The 19,995-nt window shown below is 37.6% G+C and overlaps 1 protein-coding gene across 2 annotated transcripts in view; it reads right to left on the minus strand.

The window, feature by feature from the left end:
- Nucleotides 1-11,222, minus strand: part of PGR (progesterone receptor) — a 104,926-nt gene extending 93,704 nt beyond the window's left edge. For both annotated transcript variants that reach the window (XM_049620575.1, XM_049620583.1), the window contains exons 1-2: nucleotides 9,041-11,222; nucleotides 7,635-7,786 (exon numbers count right to left, since the gene is read on the minus strand). In XM_049620575.1, the coding sequence (XP_049476532.1) occupies nucleotides 7,635-7,786; nucleotides 9,041-10,674 (1,786 nt within the window). In that variant the 5' untranslated portion in view covers nucleotides 10,675-11,222. The remainder of the gene's footprint in view (nucleotides 1-7,634; nucleotides 7,787-9,040) is intronic.
- Nucleotides 11,223-19,995: the final 8,773 nt, after the last annotated feature.

Consider the following 19,995-nt stretch of genomic DNA (forward strand, 5'->3'; position numbering starts at 1 on the left):
GCTAATATAAAACCAAAGACAGTACCAGAAAACTACAGACTGATATCTCTCATGAACATAGATGCAAAAATCCTCAAGAAAAACCTTAGCAAACTGAATTTAAAAAATTTAATAACAAGTCTACAACACGACTAAATGGGATTTATCCTAGGTATGTAAGAATGGTTCAACATTTGAAAATTAATGTATTCCATCACATCAACAAACTAAAACGGCAATATCACATGATCATATCAATAGATGCAGAAAAAGCACTTGAAAAAATCCAGCACTCACTCATGAAATAGCAATAGAAGTGAACGTCCTCAACTTTATAAAAAATATCTACAAAAAAACCTACAAATGATGTCCTACTTACTAGTAAGAAACTAGAAGCTTTCCCATTAGACTAGGAACAAAACAAGGGTATCTCCTCTCACCACTCATCTTCAACACTGTAGTGGAAGTCCTACTAGTGCAATAAGACAAAAAGAGGAAATAAAAGGTATACTCATTAGGAAGAAAGAAATAAAATTGTCTTTGTTTGCAGGTGACATGATCTTATATGTGGAAAATAAATTTGTAAAAAACCTGACAAAACAACTCCTAGAACTAATAAGCACCTATAGGAAAGTGGCAGGATGCAAGGCTAATATATAAATGTCATTTTCTTAAATCTAGCAATGAACAAGTGGCATTTGAAATTTAAAACACAATGTCATTTACATTAGCACCCAAAAATGAAGTACTCAACATAAATGTAACCAAATATGTACAAGACCTATAGGAGGAAAATCGCAAAACTCACATTAATTAAATAAAAGAAGTAAATAAATGGAACGTTCATGGATAGGAAGATTCAATATTGTCAAGATGTAAGGTCTTCCCACTATGATCTACAGATTCAATGCAATCTCACTAAAACCCCAGAAAATTACTTCATGGTTACTGACAAACTGATTTATAGTTAATAAGCAGAGGCCAAAGACCCAGACAGACTATCAACACATTATTGAAGTTGGAGGATTGACACTACCTGACTTCAAGACTTACTATAAATATACAGTAATCAAAACACTGGTGAAAAGTGGTATTGGTGAAAGAACAGACAAATAGATCAATGTAACAGAACAGAAAACCTAGAAATAGACCCAAATAAATATAGTCAACTGATATCTGACATAATAATAAAGGGGTTGCAGTGGAGCAAAACTATCTCTTCAACAAATAGTGTGGAACAACTGAGCATCTACATGGAAAAAAAGTGAAATTAGACACAGCCCTTACACTCTTCATAAAAATTAATTCAAAACAGATCATGGACCTAAATGTAAAACACAAAATTATAAAAGTCCTAAAAGATAACATAGGAGCAAATCTAGATGACCTTGAATTTGGTAATGACTCTTTAGATACAACATCAAAGTCATGATGCATAAAAGAAAGAACTGAGAAACTGGATTTCATTAAAAGTAAAATTTTCTGCTATGCAAAAGATATTTCCAATAAAGTAAAAAGACAGAGTAGGAGGAAATATCTGCAAAAGACACATCTAATAAAGAACTATTATCCAATATATACAAGAGCTGTTGAGGCTCAACAATAAGAAAATAAGCTGATTAAAAAACAAGCCAAGAACCTTAAAAGGCATCTCACCAAAGATACATGGATGACAAATAAGCATATGAAAGCATGCTACACATCATATGTCATCAGGGAAATGCAAATTAAAACAATGAGATACCACTATACACCTATTAGAATGGCTAAAATCCAGAACATAGACAATACCAAATGCTAGCAAAGATGGAGAGCAGCAAGAATTTTTATTCATTGCTGATGGGAATGCAAAATAGCATAGCCATTTTAGAAGATAATTTGGAGGTCTCTTATAAAACTAAACATCCATACAATGTAGCAATTGCACTCCTTGGTATTTACCCAAAGAAATAAAAAACATATGTCCATACAAAAACCTACTCATCGATCATTACAATAGTTTTCTTCATAATTTCCCAAACTTTGAAGCACCAAAATACCCTTCAGCAGGTGAATGGATAAACTGTGCTACATCTAGACAATGGAATATTATTCAGCACTAAAAGGAAATGAGATATCAAGCCATGAAAAGACATGGAGGAAACACGTGCATATCAGTAAGTGAAACTGTATGGCATTCTGGAAAAGGCAAAACTATAGAGACAATAAAAAGATCAGTGGTTTCCAAGGATAAGGGGGCAGAGAATGAATAAATGGAACATAGAATTTTTAGGGCAGTGAAACTACTCTGTATGATACCATAATTATGGACATATTTTATGGTACATTTATCCAAACCTACAGGTACAATATCAAAAGCAAACCCTACTGCAAACTATGGATTTGGGGTGATTATGGTATGTCTATGTAGGTTCATCAATTGTACCAAATGTTCCTCTCTAGTGGATGATGTCAGTAATAGGGGAGGCTATGCCAGGGGAAGAAGTATATGGAAAATCTATGTACCTCCCTCTTGATTTTTCTCTTAAAAATAATAAAATCTTTAAATGAATTTGAGTGTTATTTCTCTTTTGAAAGCCATAGCAGAGAGAATGTATCACAAAATCAGTTTCATTTTTAGTCTCTGATACCAATTATATTCAACTTTTGAAAGAAATGCATTAGTTATAAAAATATTTCATTTCTGTTCAGTTTCCTCTGTGGTCTGATGGTGTCTCTCCAAATCTAAAAGGCATTTTCCATCATCCCCAGCTTCTGACAGAGGGGTCAATTCTCTAGTTTTCCAGATATTGCTTAAACTATTCAACTCAGTACATCTATAATTCATTATATAAATGCTAATTGGTAGAATGTTTCCTGCCTCCACTACAGTACACACCATGAGGGCTGCAGCGACCCAGGTCTGCCCTGTTTTACTATTTTTTCAGCTAGCACCTAGCATAGTGCCTGGCATATGGCAGGTGCTCAATAAGTATTTGGTTATTAATACATGAACAAAATAAATAGTTAAATCTTGAGGACATTATGCATGAAATAACCAGATAGAGAAAGACAAATGACACATGGTATCATTTACACATGGAATAAAAAAATCAAATTCGTAGAAAGAGTAGAAAAATGGTTGCCAGGGGCTGGGAAATGGAAGTAGGGAGAGGTTGGTAAAAGCATACAAACATTAAAGATGAATAAAGTCTGAGGATGTAATGTGTAACATGGTGACTAGTTGAGAACATTGTATTATATAATCGAAATTTGCTAAGAGAGTATAACTTAAATGTTCTTGCCAAAAAGAAAAAAATATATATGTGAGGGGATGGAAGTGTTACTTAACTTGACAGGGAGAATCTTTTCACCGTATATATTAAATCATCATATTGTACACTTTAAATATCTTACAATTTTATTTGTCAATTATACCTCAATATAACTAGAATAAAAATGAGGCTAATAATGTAGTACAATTAAAAATCCATCATTACCTACATAACTAGTGTCTTCTAAATAATATTTTACTGTATTACAATATTTGTTTACCCATATTACATCAAATTTATTCACTACAAATACTGTCACAGTAAAAAGTATCCAAAGAATAAGAGGTTGGCGTCATCAGTTATGATGACTGGTTCATTTAGAACAAAATTTACTGAATATCTAATGTATTCCTAACACTGAGTTAGTCACAGTACATACAGAGGTAAGCCAATGAGAAATTATCTTTTCCTTCTTAATACAAAATCACAGACCTGCATTTATAGAACTGGTGGGTCATTATGACTTCATCTCCTTGAAAGGTATTAGAGCAATTCCCGACAACTTTCTGGTCCATTCCAGCCTTTAGTAAAGGAATGCAATGAGCTATTCAACCAATTGCTTTTGGCTAATTCATTTTCTTAGGGTAAGAGAGGTCATCTCTTCTGATCCCTGTGTATCCACTTCCTAAGTGATTTTTTTTCCCTGCCTCTTCTCTCTTCTGTCTTATACCAAGAGAAACCCAGTTTTCCCGGGTGACTTCTTTACAGGCTTTAATGTCTCTCACTCCCAACTTGGAAGAGAGGTAGGGAAACTGGTTCTTGGTGAAATTAGTATCATCCATCCATTTATATCACACACTTTTTTTTTAAATTTTTTTTTAACGTTTATTTATTTTTGAGACAGAGAGAGACAGAGCATGAACAGGGGAGGGGCAGAGAGAGAGGGAGACACAGAATCTGAAACAGGCTCCAGGCTCCGAGCTGTCAGCACAGAGCCCCACGCGTCGCTCAAACTCACGGACCGCGAGATCGTGACCTGAGCCGAAGTCGGCTGCCTAACCGACTGAGCCACCCAGGCACCCCCATTTATATCACACACTTTTAATCACCCTTCATCTTGCAATCTCCTTTACTTCCACTTTTACCTTCCTAGATGTTTTATCATTTGGCTCACATTTTTTCTTACAATGCTCTATTGTTTTTCTTTGAAATTTAAACAGGATTTCCTATTAAGAGAAATGTAGTGTAGTTGGTAGAGAGCACGGATTCTGGAGTCACACTACCTGGGTTTGAATCCTGAGTCTACCACTTCCTAATTGTGATTAAGGCAATTTAACACCTTTGGGTTTTAGTTACCTTTTTGGAAACTAAAAATAATAATTAATATGTATATTATAAGGATTAAATGAATTAGAACACCCATAAAACACTTAAATAGTCACTGTTGCATGGAAAGCACTCTAAAATGCTGTTATCATTATTATTCCTGGTAACAATATCTATTTTTTGACCACTGACTTTCAACTTCTGGACATACTGGCATCCACACATAGTCTACCTTGAACTAGCTGATCACACAGCCCTACTTTAAGATTTCACATTGGCTATACCTCTACAATTATTAAATCCTTTTACTCATCTTTTTACTTATGAAAATTCCCAGAAACTTCTATTATCTTGCCTTAAACCACTGATTTTCTCCAAATTCATCCAAACACCAGCACTTAAACTTCCCATCCTTTAATTTTAATGATTTCCTCATATAACTCTTCAAGTCTTAGTCTAATCTTAATCTCTTTATTCCTCTTTGAACATATACACTTAAAAGCACTACTCAATGTCCAGAGATCAATAATCTTACTTGTCCTTTAATAACCAAATGAAGTTCATATTTTCCATGAAATCTTCTGCCATCATTATACAACATGTACATTCCATCCTACAACTAACTTCCCCCTGACGAAACACACCAACTCACAAACTTAACCATTTTACAGATTTGCTTATCTGCGCATTTAGTCAATCTCTATTTTACATGCCAAAAGGACTTACATGCATATATGTTACCTCTTAAACTCTATTATAAACTTCTTGACTACAGAAGCTGTAGTCCAATTGAAACTGACAATATGCTAGACATTTATTTCAATACTTTGCATGTATATACCCATTTAATCTTCATAACAACTTTGAGGAGCAGCTACTGTTATCTTCATTTTATATGTAAGGCAGGGAGAGGTGAAGTCAGGGGAAGAATATCTAAAGCACAGATCTAAATATAAGAGGTATAAAATAACTGTTGAATGAACTTACTCATATAGTTTTGTAATCTTGTTCTAGTTTCGTGAATGATTTATAAACATATACCTTGAGTTTTTTTTTCATAAACATTGCCAAATAAAGGTGCTTCATTTTTACTACTCAGGACTAAAAGAGGACCATGTCAATAATAGTTGTTCAACAAATGCTTTCTAAGAGTAAATGTGGAAAGACATTTTATGTGGTTTTAGATGCTATTATAATATTATAAAATAATTTGTATTTAAGTTAGGGTGCTTTTGGTTCTATATGCACATTCTGAAGTAACTTCTGAAAATTAAGTAACATTTGTCATATACCTTCTTGTGCACACCATCTCTGATTTATAAGCACTGCAATGAAAGAGTATCTAACCTATGGTAACCAACAATTAGTTACTAACTAGTTGTATGATCCTTGGAAACTGAAATTTATGTCTTTGGGACCTGCTTATCTATAAAGAGATGGAGCTGGGCTAGAAAAAACTGGTCTTCAGGGGATTCTATGGGAGTCATTCACTTACAAAATTAGACTACTCTAAGGAGACAGTAAGAATGAAGGAAATCATATTAATGTTGAAAGAAGCATTCAAGAAATTAACCAAAGTCCGATGAGAGTAGTAACTCCAATTATGCACTGGAGAATCAACTCATTCATACAAAGAAATTCAACTTGTAACTATGACTAAATAATGTCCAAAGGAAACTTAAGGCCACTCTCAGTTGTGTCCATTTTCTCATGTAGCCTCTTTTCACACAGTGATTCAATTAATTTAAAATGCAATTAAAACCCCCTGAAGCTGAATACGTATGTGCAGTAACAGTTAAATACATTCATCTTTTGTGGAAAAAAAATCATATTCTAGATATATACAAAGCAAATATTCTTTAAGAAGAATTAATTTAAGTAGAATTATTACAAATACTACTAATAAATAGTTGGGAATCATTTTTATCAAAAAAGGCTTAATAGTTGTAAAGAATCATCTGTTAGGCATCTACAAAAATAGTGAATTTAAAATGCCTTTTAGATTTTATTCTCTTGGTGCATATTAAATATACATATCAAACTCCTTTGAAAGTTCCCTTAAGGTAAAAATTTCCCATTCCCTCCTTTCCTATTTATAAGTAGAAAACTCTTGAAATCAGAAAACTCACAAACAGGAAGCAAAAAAGCAAGCATTCAGATCTTTGGTTCCTTGTCTAGGTGTGATCTCAGCACTCCAGAGGGAACTTTAAACTCATTTCGGCTCCTTAGAATATATACTGATTGTTAGAATTTAAATGTGAAATGATCTTTAAGTGTATTTTTATCTTCAAATAGAAATGTATTTGCTTAGAATTTAGTGTTGATAGAGAAATTTAAAAATATTTTCTATTAGAGCTCAAATCCAAAATACATTATGTAGGTCAATCCAAAATCATTAGATAAATATGTAATTTAGACAATTTTAAAAACATGAAAGTCTTGTTGCAAAGTAACAGAAATTGTTACTTCGATGTCCACAATTTTCTTTTGCTTTAAACTGTTTACTCCTATCCCCTTATATACTTATTTATAAAGATATGCCAAACAAAATGAGAATTTTTAAAAATTTGTTTAGAATTACCATTATATAAGTATTAATAAATATGCATGTAGAGAAAAGACAAAATCATGTAGAAAATTTGTAACTGCATTATATATATATACAAATACACATAGTACATATACATAATTTTGATGATTTTTACCATTTTTCTTTTGATCAAAATTTTAAGCTTAGTACATATTTCATATAATATATAATAGAAATATGAAAATACAATTACAGCCAAGCGATTTCTTTAAAGCTAAATGGGTAATGAACAATAGCAGCACTGTCCCCAAGATTAGTGTAACTTGAGTCTAATATCGAAAGCGTTAGTCAAGAGTATGGAATGTTCAAACCACATTCAATTTTGAGTATTATAAATAAAAACATACTGTTAAAACACAGTCATATATTTTAAATTATATGGAAATATCACCATTTCTTAGAAGGGACAATTAAAATATAAAAAATATCAGATTTACAATCTAATAAATCTTGGTCTACAATTAAACCAAAAATAAAGAGCCTACCTTCCATTGCCCTTTTAAAGAAGACCTTACAGCTCCCACAGGTGAGGACGCCATAATGACAGCCTGATGCTTCATCCCCACAGATTAAGCAAATCTTCTGAGGTAAGGACTCGAAGCTGTACTGTGGGCTCTGGCTGGCATCTGAATCGGGCCTTGAAATGCAAAACAAAGTACTCCATTTATTTTTTGGGTGCACCACTGTCTAATACTAAAGTTTTCTTAAGAAAATTGACAGAGTGAAAGAGGATTTTAATATAGCACCATATGTATACACACCCTTGAAAGGCATGCAAACTAGGTGTACCGTTACAGGATCCATCGCATTTGTAAATTATTAGTCATTCATCAGCAGCACCAACTTAAAAGAATAATATATAATTTAATGTTCAGAAAAGCTAAGGTCCATTGTTTTTTTAATTCTTTCTACAAAACTCGTTATATAGAATAATCAACTTATTCTTTGACGAATGTAATGTTATGCCCTTCCTGTACACATCGTAACAGTAAACGTGTTTTTGTTTTAGTTCAATCGTACTTAACACTGCTTTTGTTTTCAGTTTTTAAAACACCCCGTAATGGCTGTTTACTTAAACGAGTATGTGTTTGCCATTTTAAAGAATTGTTCAATATACTGACACTGTTTTACCTTTCACAACACAGAAGAGTCTAAACCGAACATTATGGGATTTTAAAATCACACTCCTTCGGTATGTAAATTGAAATGTTTTTGAAAACCTGTGTGAAAAAAGTTGTAGCGAATCCGAAACAATATTAGAATACAGTGCACTGGAGAGATTGATGTTTAAATCCATAATGTAACTATATTACACATAACTGGAGTCTTGAAATTTGTATGATAATACAGCCATTGAAGGTCCAAAACCCGTCAGGTTCTGCTTTCGGTTCTGGCTAGCTACCAAACATTAAGTACCACCCCTCCCGGAGGAACTGTGCCTTAAAGTCTCTACTAAAGACATTCCCAGTAAACATCCTTCAAAGAAAAGAACCATTTTGTAAAGCCCCCAACTCGCCGCATCCCCCCCCCCCCCCCCCCCCCCCCGCCCCGGCTCCACTGGATTACTGCGCACCTATAGTGACGCTGCACATTTTAAATTAGGGTTGATCTCGCCTCGAAATCTCGCAGATTTGTAAAATTCAGAAGATATTTTCGAGGAGGCACGCTCCAAAAACGGCATATTATGCGCCCCCCTTGTGTCCCCAAAATAGTGAGGAGAGGAGGGAAGAAAAAGGAAACCAAACTACCCTTGTGCGCCGCCCCGGCCACCCACCCCCTTGCGGCCACTTGGGTGAGCAGGATCCTGGGACCTGGAGGAGCGGCGACGAAGGCGCCGGGCTGCTACTCACGGGATGCGTACGGCACTCCGCGCCCCGCCCGGGACCCTCACCTCAGGTAGTTGAGATAGGGCTGGTAGACCTGCGGCAGGCCCTCTTTGAGCACTGCAGCCTGGTAGCCGAGCTGCGGGAGCCCGTTGAGACTGAGCTGCGGGTAGAGCGCAGGGGCCGCCCCGGCGGAAGCAACAGAAGCGGAGGTGGAGGCACCGTCCCGCGGCAGCATGCAGGCGCCTGCGCCCGGCGCCTTGCAAGGCGGCGGAGCAAACGGGCCTTGCTGGGGCGGCGCGCCCTCCGCTTTGTACAGGATGCACTCCAGGGTCGACCCAGACGAGGACGTGGACGAGACTGTGGCACTGGCGGGTGCGGCGGCCGCCCCCGCGGCCTCCCCGGGTCTGGACGACGGCGCTCGCGGAGGGAGCGGCGGCAGCGCCAGCGGCAAATCCGGAAAGACTGCGGGGTTGGGACCCGCCACCAGGTACGGCCGCGGGGAGCGGGCAGCGGCTTCGGTGCCTTTCTCCTCCTCCTTGATCTTCAGGGCTGGCGGCTGGAAGTCGCCGTAGAGCGGGAACGCATCATCCTTGGGCTCGGCGTCGGGCGGGTACGCACAGTCGGAGAAGTCGCCAGCAGCGACCTGGGTGGAAGAAGCCGAGGGTGAGCCCCGCGGCGGGGCAAAGGCGCTGACAACCGCGGCCCCGCCCTCATAATTCTCCCCTTCCAGCAGTTGACGGGTGCGGGCGGCCAGGAAGGCCGAGTTGAGGGGCAGAATGGGCACGTGGATAAAATCCATCATCGTGGTGGCCAGCGGGGAGCACCCGGGCGCCGCTGGCGCGTCCTGCTCCGCCAGGGCGACCTTGGGCGCCAAGAAACGGGAATCTTCTTTGGGGACCAGGGTGACGCTTCCTGCGGCCACCCCAGGAGCGGTGGCTGCAGCTCCTCCTCCAGCTGCTGTGCCTCCCAGAGGCCGGGATTTGCCCTTCAGAAGTGGACCCACGGAGCCTTCGGACTCCAAGCCATCCTCCTGCTCTACGTCTACCACAGCAGGCTGCGGAGCTGGTTTCACTGAGGCCCCAGACCAATGGTGGCTCCCAGAGGTCAGGGGCAGCAGCTGTCGGGGCGGTGACAGACCCCTGGGCAGCACTTTGTGGGCAGTTGCCGTTCCGGAGCTGTCGCTAGCCTTGCCCTCTGGCCGGCTCATGAGCGAAGACAACCCCCCCTGGGTGGTGGGGGCAACCCGGGGGTCTTCAGGAAGCTCAGAGCCAAACAGGCACCAAGGGCTGGCGGCCTCACAGGCAGGAGAGCTGGTGTGGCTCTGCCCGGAAGCTGAAGGCTCCAGTAGCGTGTCCAAGACACTGTGCAGCAGCCCTCTGTCCTTTTCTGGGGGTCTAGAGCTGCCAGCTCCTGCACTGCTTGTGGCTTCAACTCTGGGATACGCCCCCTCCACGTCTGACAGCGGCTGCTGGTCCTGTGTCTTCGGGTCCGGGTCTTGTCCCTGGCAAGGCCTAGGGAAGAGCAACGGGTCCAGAGAGATAGGTATAGCTGAGACTACAGGCGAGGAGTTCGAGGTCTGACTCTCCTGGAAAGGGCCAGCGTCCCGGAGTCCCAGCAGGGGCGCTCGGAGCAGTGTGGAGGAGGGCGCAGCGCCCGCCACGTGGGGAGCCTGGGGTTCCTTTGCCTTCAGCTCTGTCATGACGACCTGGACTCCCCTTATCTCCTCCCCTGTTTGTAAGGAGGAGGGATAGGGGAAGGAGGTGGGGGTGTAGGGAATATAGGAGCAGCGGGAGGAGAAAATTAATGTTGAATTTGGCTGCACCCGGCGGGGCGGGGTGGGGAGATCCCCACCTCCCGGGTCGGAAGGAGGCGGCGCTGGTCAGCTACTGCTTTTGCCTCCCCATCTGGTAGGCAGAGGAAGGGTGGCAGTTGTTCTGTCCCTTAGTCTGGTGGGGAGAGCAAAAGAAGGTAGTTGTGCAGAATCTCGTCGCCTAGCTGGGAGAGTTCTCCGACTTCAGTCCGAGGATGGGAGGCGCAGAGTACTTACAATCCGGCACTCGAGTGGCTGCGGCTTCGAAAGCAATTACAGGCGCAGCTCTATCTTCCGACTTTTTCTCTGGCTTCAACCCAGTGCGTGCCTTGTAGCTCCCAATCCCTGACGCCGTCCTACTTTCCTTCTCATTAAAACCCTGGGACTACTTGGTTTCTCGGCAGTCTAAGAGGACGAAACGCCATTGGTTTACCTATTTCATTCAAATGCCAAGTGAAACTAGTTCGTACTGAGAATGCTGCTTACGCTCCAGAACTTCGAACACTCAAATATTATAAAGCTTAACTCGAGTAGTGACAGCTGTAGACTGGCCCCACAGGTTTCTAATGACGTCTCCTCCCTATCGAGATGCCCCGCCCAAAGCCTCTCCTACACCAATTACAGGCCTGATCTGAAATTCTGGAGTTGTTATTCCCAACCGCTAGTCTGATTCCACTCTGAATGGCAGGTGCTGTGGGATGGAACTTCATACACATATTAGATGTTTTAGTACCAATTAAGAATCATGCCCAATCTAACTGGAAAAGCGAATGGATTCTTTCAGGATTTCAGTTTTGTAAAGATTTAACATCGAGGAAGATATTTGACTTTATTATGTTTTAGAGTGAATGCATCAAGGATGATCCTAAATAATACAAAAGAGATCCTCTCTCTTATGACTTCCGTGAAAGCGAATACTTTCAAATTTCTCTCAATACATCCAAGGTGTCTTGCTTCTCTCAAACAGTCCTCAATGTGGCAGAGAAATTTAGGAGTGGAAGATAGTTGATAATACCTCTTGACCTGTTCTGGAAGTTTAGATGTTGGGTACCATAGTTTGATTTGTCCTAAGGAATTCATTCCAACTTCTAATACTATTTTAGCAAAGTTTTCCTTAGGTTATATTCTTATATTCTTATATTCTGTGCTACATGGTAAGTTCTTCAATAGAGTTCCTCAACATACTTATTCTTAAAAATAATTATCTTTCAGGTTTATTTTCTAGGTAGATCACTTCTTACTTCATAAGATATGGTAGGGGGGAGAGTATTGCAATATATTTGAGATACAGAGTTATAAAGTATCAATCTGCTGAACCCATGACCATTGGGTATCTTGATGTCATCCAAAATACCATATTCAAAACTGAATCAATCATTTAGAAAGTTCCTCAATATCCTGTCTGTGCTGATGCCCCACAGATTCTTTCAGATATAGAGAATACAGTGGAAGACTCCAAGACTCCAGGAGGGGCAAAACCCATTTAGGGATCTTGGATCCCTAAATCACCTGGGGCAAAACCCATTTAGGGATCTTGGATCCCTAAATCACCTGGGGCAGGTCTACATGAATGAGAAATAAACCTGTAGGCCACTGGATTTTGGAATTGTTTGTTCTAGCAATTAGCTTATTCTAACAAATTTTGGATATAAAGGAGTTAGGGAGGTAGAAGAGGGGTAAAGTGAATTCCAGGAAGCAGAGAGAGTATGTTCATGGAACATCAAATAGGAAGACATAATATGGGAACTGCCAGGAGGCCATCCATTATGGATTAATCTTAGAATAAATATGAGAATGGAAGAAAATGAGACTAGAGAGGTGAACCAGTTTATTATTATTAATACTTTCATTGTTGCTTTCAGGCTTTTCTCTTTTCAATCTATTTTAAACCACTTCACATGCTTTATTGAGATATAATTTACATACCATGTATTTCACCCATTATAAAGCATACTATCTCATGTTTTTTAAGCATATTCAGTTGAGTAGCCATCACCACTATCAATTTTAGAACATTTGCATTACCCCCAAAGTAAACCTCATTCCCATTAGTAATCACACCTCATTCTCCCCACCCCAAATCTCCCAGCAGTCACAATCTACTTTCCTTCGCTGTGAATTTGCCTTTTCTGGACATTTCATATCATATAAATGGAATCATACTGTATGTGGTGTTTTTATCCTGGCTTCTTAAACTTAGCATAATGTTTTAAAAATTCAGCCATGTTGTAGTATGTATCAATACTTAAATTCCTTTCCAAATAATATTTAATTTGTGTGGATGTACCACACTTTATTTATCCATTTATCACTTGTTGGACATTTGGGTTGTTTCCACTTTAAAGTTATTATGAATAATGTCGCTATGAACATTTGTGTACAAGTTTTTGTGCCAACATATATTTTCATTTACATTTTATGCCATAGAATCTGTAGAATTTGTACACTCTGTATAGAATTGCCAGGTAGCCTTCTAAGACCTTTACATGTGTTAATGTATTTAATCCTTCAACAATCATGTAAAGTGGATACTATTATCTCCATTTCATAGTTGAGAAAACTGAGGCATAGAGTAACCCAACATTATAAAGGTAGTAGTAGCCTAGTTAGATTTAAACCCAGGTAATCAAAATGGCAACCTTCTTTGGGGTGTAATTTTTAAATAGCAGATGGTTTGGAATTTGGTTTTCATATTGCTATAGCCATAAGATTGGTGCTGGGTTTCATTTTAAATGACAAACTATATTTGGCTCGATTTTGATTGGTTATAAAAATTCCCTCAAGCCAGCCAGACTGACTACTTTGTTTCTATAAGATTTAAAATTTTGAAGTGGGAAAACAGTAATAAAGAAGCCCAGCATGTCCTAAATCACCATGACGCCATGAAATTTAATGCTGGGTGATTAGCATCGTTGGCATGGGAATTCCCAAATATATGAATCTTTGAGTGAAACAAAATTTACTATCAAATTCAGATGTGACAGGACTAACTCCAAATATTCTTGAAGACTATTTTTGGGGAAGAGAATTCAAGTTTGGAAGTCAGTTTGTTTATACTTTGAAAAGAAAAGCGTTATTAAGGTATAGCTGTCATACAATAAGCTGCATATATTTAAAATGTATGTTTCATGAAGTTTTGACATATCTGCGTATCTGTGACACCATCTCCATAAAAAAGATGATAAATATACCCTTTTGCACCAAAAGTTTATTCACACCGCTTTTCAATCCTTTCCTACTGCTCTTTCTTATCTCCTCCTGTCCCTGCCATTTCCCACCTGTCCCTAGGCAACCATTTACCTGTTTTCTGTCACTATACATTAGTTTTTCTTTTTAATTCATATCTGATTTATTAAACATGTTAAATTATACACCTACATATATGCTTTGGGACTGTCTCCTTCAGTTTTTTACTGATAGCCTTTACTGTTTGTTTGTTTGTTTGTTTGTTTGTTTGTTTTAGAGAGGGAGCGAGGGAGTGGGTCAGAGGGAGAGAGAGAATCTTAAGCAGAATCCATGCTCAGTGTGATCCCGACGCTGGGACCATGACCTGAGACGAAATCAAGAGTTGCACCCTCAACCAATTGAGCCACCCAGGCACCCCAAAGCTTTACCTTTTTAGAACAGTGTTAGATTTACAGATAAATTAAGCAGATAATACAGAGTTCCCCTATATCCTTTGTATACAATTTCTCCAATTAACATCTTATGTTAATATGGTATATTTGTTGCAATTATGGGATGAATATTGATACATTACTATTAACTAACACACATAGTTTATTCAGATTTCCTTAGTTTCTACCTAATGTTCTTTTATTTCCAGGGTTTTTTTCTAGGACACTATATTACATTGTTGTCATGTCTCCTTAGGCTCCTCTTGGTTGTGACAGTTTCTGAGACTTTCCCTATTTTGATGATGTTAACAGTCCTAAGGAGTCTGGTAGGCATATTGCAGGATGCCCTTTTATTGGAATGTTATGTTGTTCTCATGATTATACTGGGTTTATGGGTTTTGAGGAGGAAAATCACAGCAGTAAAATACCATATTGGTCACATCGTACATACTGTCAATCAGACCTAACACTCTTGATGTTAACCTTAATCAACTGGATGAAGTAGTATTTGTCAGGTTTCTCATTGCACAGTTACTCTTTTTTCCCTCTTTCCATGCTGTGAACCTTAGAGGGAAGTCACTATGAGAAGCCCCCACTTAAGGGAGTATGGGGGAATAGGGTGTTCTGTTCTTCCTTCTTTAGGGTGGAGTGTCTACATAATTTATTTGGAATTCTTCTGCATAGGAGATTTACCCCCTTCTTCCCCATTTACTAATTTCTTTAATCTTGTATTTATATCAGTATGAGCTCATGGATATTTATTTTATACTTTGGGTTATAATTCAATACTATTTTATTTTGTTGCTCAAGTTGTTCCAGCTTTGGGCATTGGAAGAGTTTGTGTTGTGGTGTGTGTGTGTGTGTGTGTGTTTTAGCACTTTCTTACTTTCTGTCATTAAAAGACGCTCCAGACTCATCTTGTCTATTTCCTCCCCAGTCCTAGAATCAGTAATTTACTGGAAAGTCATATCAGCAATGAAGGATCTAGATGCAAATGTGTTCCACATTCATTTTTATTTCTTAGAATTTAATATAATGCAGTATATGCTTTTTTTCATCTACCCTCTTTTACTCGGCATAATTATTTTAAGACTCATCTATATTGTGATATGTATCATTAGTTCATTCTTTTTATTGATGAGTAGTAATTCATTGTGTGGATATACCATAGTTTGTTTATCCATTTACCTGTTGATGAACATTTTGATTGTTTCCAGTGTTTTGGTATTACAAATAAAACTACTATGAAATATGTGCACAAGTCTTTGTATGGATATATGTTTTACCCTCTCCTGGGTATATACCTAGAAATGAATGGTTACCTAGGAATAGTTACATTCCAACCAGAAATATATTACAGTCCTAATTCTTCCCTATCCTAGACAAAAATTGGTATGGTCAGTATTTTTAATTTTAGCCATTCTGATAGATACATAGGTGGCATCTCATTGTGGCTTTATTGCATTTCCCTAATCACATGATATTACTCATCTTTCACATACTTATTTGCCATCTGTGTATCTTCTTTGGTGTGTCTGTTCAAATGCTTTGCTTTTTAAAAATTGCATTAATTTCTGTATTATGAATTTTGAGAGTTCTTTATGAATTCTCATGCATGTCCATTGTCATATATGATTTGAAAATATTTTCTACTAGTCTGTGCCTTATCTTTAAGTTCTCTTAACTGTCCTTTGAAGAGCAGATGTTTTTAAAATTGGTAAAGTGTAGTTCATCAATTTATACTTTTATGAATTATGCTTTAAATGATGTTGCAAAAAACCCAAGGTCACAAAAGTCTACTCTTGTGATTCTTCAGTTTTTATAGTTTTTGTGTTTACATTTATATCTATGAATCATTTTAAGCTACTTTTTAATATGGCATGAAGTATAGATCAAAGTTTTTATTTGTTTTGAATATGGATATCCAGTTGTTCCAGCACCACTTGCTGAAAAGAATATGCTTTCCTAGTTGCCTTTGCACCATTGTTGAAAATGTTATTCATATATGTAGGGGTCTATTTATGGACTCTCCATTTTGTTTCACTGTGCTATTTGGCAATCTTTAGGTCAGTATTATAGTGTCTTGATTGCTGTAGCTGTATAGTAGTTCTTTGGTACTTGAAGTGTTACTGCTCCTACTTTATTATTCATTAAAAATGTTGTTATTCTAGATCTTTTGCATTTCATATAAATTTTAGAATCAGCTTATTTCTCAAAATAAGACTGCTTTGATAATAATTGGGAATGAAAACAGATAAATTTGGAGAGGAATTGATGACTCATCAACATTAATTCTCCCATCTTTCTGTGAAGAAGACATGTATCACTATTTCTGTAGGTCTAATTTCTCTCAGCAATGTTTTGAAGATTTCATTGTATAGGTCTTTCACATATTTTGTCATATTTATCTCCAATTATTTCATATGTTTTGATACTATTGTAAATGGTATCTGTGTAAGTGTTCTATTGCTTACAAATAAATCACCACAAAATTAGTGGCTCAAACACCACCCAGTTATTATCCGTTTCCGTGGGTCAGGAAATTGGGCATGTTGGTTGCATCCACTGCTTAGGGCTCTTAATGGCTACAATCTATGGATCAGCCAGGACTGCATTCTCATCTGAGGCTCCGGGTGTTCTTCCAGGTTTATTCAGGTTGGTGGCAGAATTCAGTTCCTTGCAGCTTTTGAACTCATGGATATTTCTGTCTTTGAGGTCAGCAGGAGAAATTTACTCACGCTTTTTAAGGGCTTCTGCCAAATTAGGTCAGGCCAACCCAGAAATCCTCATTTTGATTAATTCAAAATAATCTGATTTGGGATCTTAATTACATCTGCAAATTTCCTTTTGCCATAAATGTTACATAAGCATGGAAGTAAAATATATTGCTATCATTTTGACAGTCTCATCCACATTCAAGGAGACGAAATTATACAAATCATGTATACTGTGGGGAAGAAATTTTGAAGGCCATCTTATATTTATGCCTAATTTTTGTTTTATATTGTACATTTCTAGTGATTATAAATAGAATTGATTTTTTAATTGGAATGATAAGAGTAGGGGTCCTTGGTGGTTCCCTGATTTTAGGATGGAAAACATTCAATCTTTTATTAATAAGTATGATGTTAGCTGCACATTTTTTCATAGGTTCTCCTAATCAGATTGAGGTAGTACCCTTCTATTCTTAGTTTGCTGAGAGGTTTATTAGGAGTAGATGTGGGTTTTTGTCAAATAATATTTCTGTACCTTTTGAAGTTATCATATGGTATTTCTCTTTTAGTTTGTTAATATGAGTTTCATGAATTAGTTACTATAAGCCAACCTTGTATTCCTGGAATAAATCTACTTAAATATGATGTAACATTTAATATATTACATTTGATTTGTTAAGTACTTGTTTAGAATTTTTAAATCTCCAATATTGTTCTGTTCTCAACTAAGTGGGGATAGAGGGAACATACCACAACATAATAAAAGTGATATATGAAAAACCCACAGCTAGTATCGTCCTAAATGGGCACAAACTAAGAGCTTTTCCCCTAAGGTTAGGAACAAGACAGTCTCACTACTCTCTCTCACTACTTTTATTCAACAAGTCCTGGCCTCAGCAATCAGGCAACATAAAGAAATAAAAGGTATCAAAATGGCAAGGAAGAAGTCAAATTTTCACTATTTGCAGGTGACATGATACTCTATATAGAAAACCCAAAGACTCCATGAAAAAAATTGCTAGAACCAATACACAAATTCAGTAAAGTTGCAGGATATAAAATCAACATACATAAATCTGTTGCATTTCTATACACCAATAATGAAGAAGCAGAAAGAGAAATCAAGGAATTGATCCCATTTACAATTGCACCAAAAATAATAAAATACCTAGGAATAAATCTAGCCAAAGAGGTAAGAGATCTGTACTCTGAAAACCAGAGAACACTTATGAAAGAAATTGAAGATGACACAAAGACATGGAAAAATATTCCATGCTCATTAATTGGAAGAATAGATGAAAAATCCTCGTTTATACTGATCATCAAAATAATCTCTACAATTTACATGGTGATGGACTGAAACAAAGTAACTTATTTAAATATAAAGTGAGGGTGCCAGTGTGGTTCACTCAGTTAAACGTCTGACTTTGGCTTGTGTCATGATCTTGGCTCCTGGGTTCGGGCCCCATGTCAGGCTCTGTGCTGACAGCTCAGAGCCTGGAGCTTGCTTCAGATTTTGTGTCTTTCTCTGTCTCTGCCCCTTCCCTGTTCTCTCTCTCAAAAATAAATATTAAAAAAAATAATAAAGTGAACACATTAATTTCCTGTAACAAAAATTATCCTATACCTACTCTGTCATTGAAAGTTACAATGTGTGAACTTTTAATTTATATAGAAATATTCTTTCTAGAATGCTAAATAAATAAATATTTCAAAAAGTTCCAGTTTTCCTCTTACCAATTAACAAACAAAAATATGATAATCATAGCTAACACAGTTCTCTTTGTATTTAACTTTACTCTTTGCTTCTTAAGACAAAGAGCCAGTCTGGAGTTAAATAAAATAAGACATTTTTAAAAAAAATTTTTAATGTTTATTTATTTTTGAGACAGAGAAAGACAGAGTACAAGTGGGGGAGGGGCAGAGAAAGAGGGAGACAGAATCTGAAACAGGCTCCAGGCTCTGAGCTGTAACCACAGAACCCAGTACAGGGCTTGAACCTATGAACTGCGAGATCATGACCTAAGTCAAAGTCAGTTGCTCAACCCACTGAGCCACCCAGTGCCCCAAAATAAGACCTTTCTTTGACTCTCTCATCCATCTATTCTTTGTGATTCTTTGGTCACTCTAAAGTAACCCTAAATTTCTTTCAATCCCCATACCTTTCTCTGAAGTCTTTCATTTTTGCCTATAGGTCATTAGAAATTTAATTCTCAAAGTGTTTTATAGAATTTGTTTTAATTCTGATAAGTATTTATATATCAATTCTTATTTATTTCTTATGGGCTGTTGTGGCCACCTATTGGAGCAAGGGAAGAAGGTTGAGAGGGTTGTCAAGAAGACAGAGCTCAGTTGAATGAGGGCTGATAAAGGCAGGGAACTTTAACTATATCTTTTATGCCTTTTTTTTTTTAATTTCACTTTTCAACTGTTTCATGCTAGTATATAAAATTAGTTAATTACTACATAACAACTTTATATCCAGAAATTTTGCTAAATTTACTTATAAGTGCTGGTTCCTGTTTTATGGATTATTTAGGATTTTGTAAGCAAACCATTGACATCTATAAATAAAGTTTTTCTTCTTCTAAAAAAAGGAAGAACAAATGTTGTTAATATGTCTATGCTACCCAAAGCAATCTACACATTCAATGCAATCCCTATCAAAATACCAACAGCATTTTTCACAGAGCTAGAACAAACAATCCTAAAATTTGTATGCAACCACGAGAGACCCTGAATAGCCAAAGCAATCTTGAAAAAGAAAAGCATCACAATTCCGGACTTCAAGTTATATTACAAAGCTGTAGATCAAGCAGTATGGTACTGGCACAAAACCAGACACTTGGATCAATAAAACAGAAAACCCAGAAATGGAC

Source organism: Panthera uncia, chromosome D1 (genome assembly GCF_023721935.1).
Source record: "Panthera uncia isolate 11264 chromosome D1, Puncia_PCG_1.0, whole genome shotgun sequence".
In the NCBI taxonomy this organism is placed as follows: Eukaryota; Metazoa; Chordata; class Mammalia; order Carnivora; family Felidae; genus Panthera; species Panthera uncia.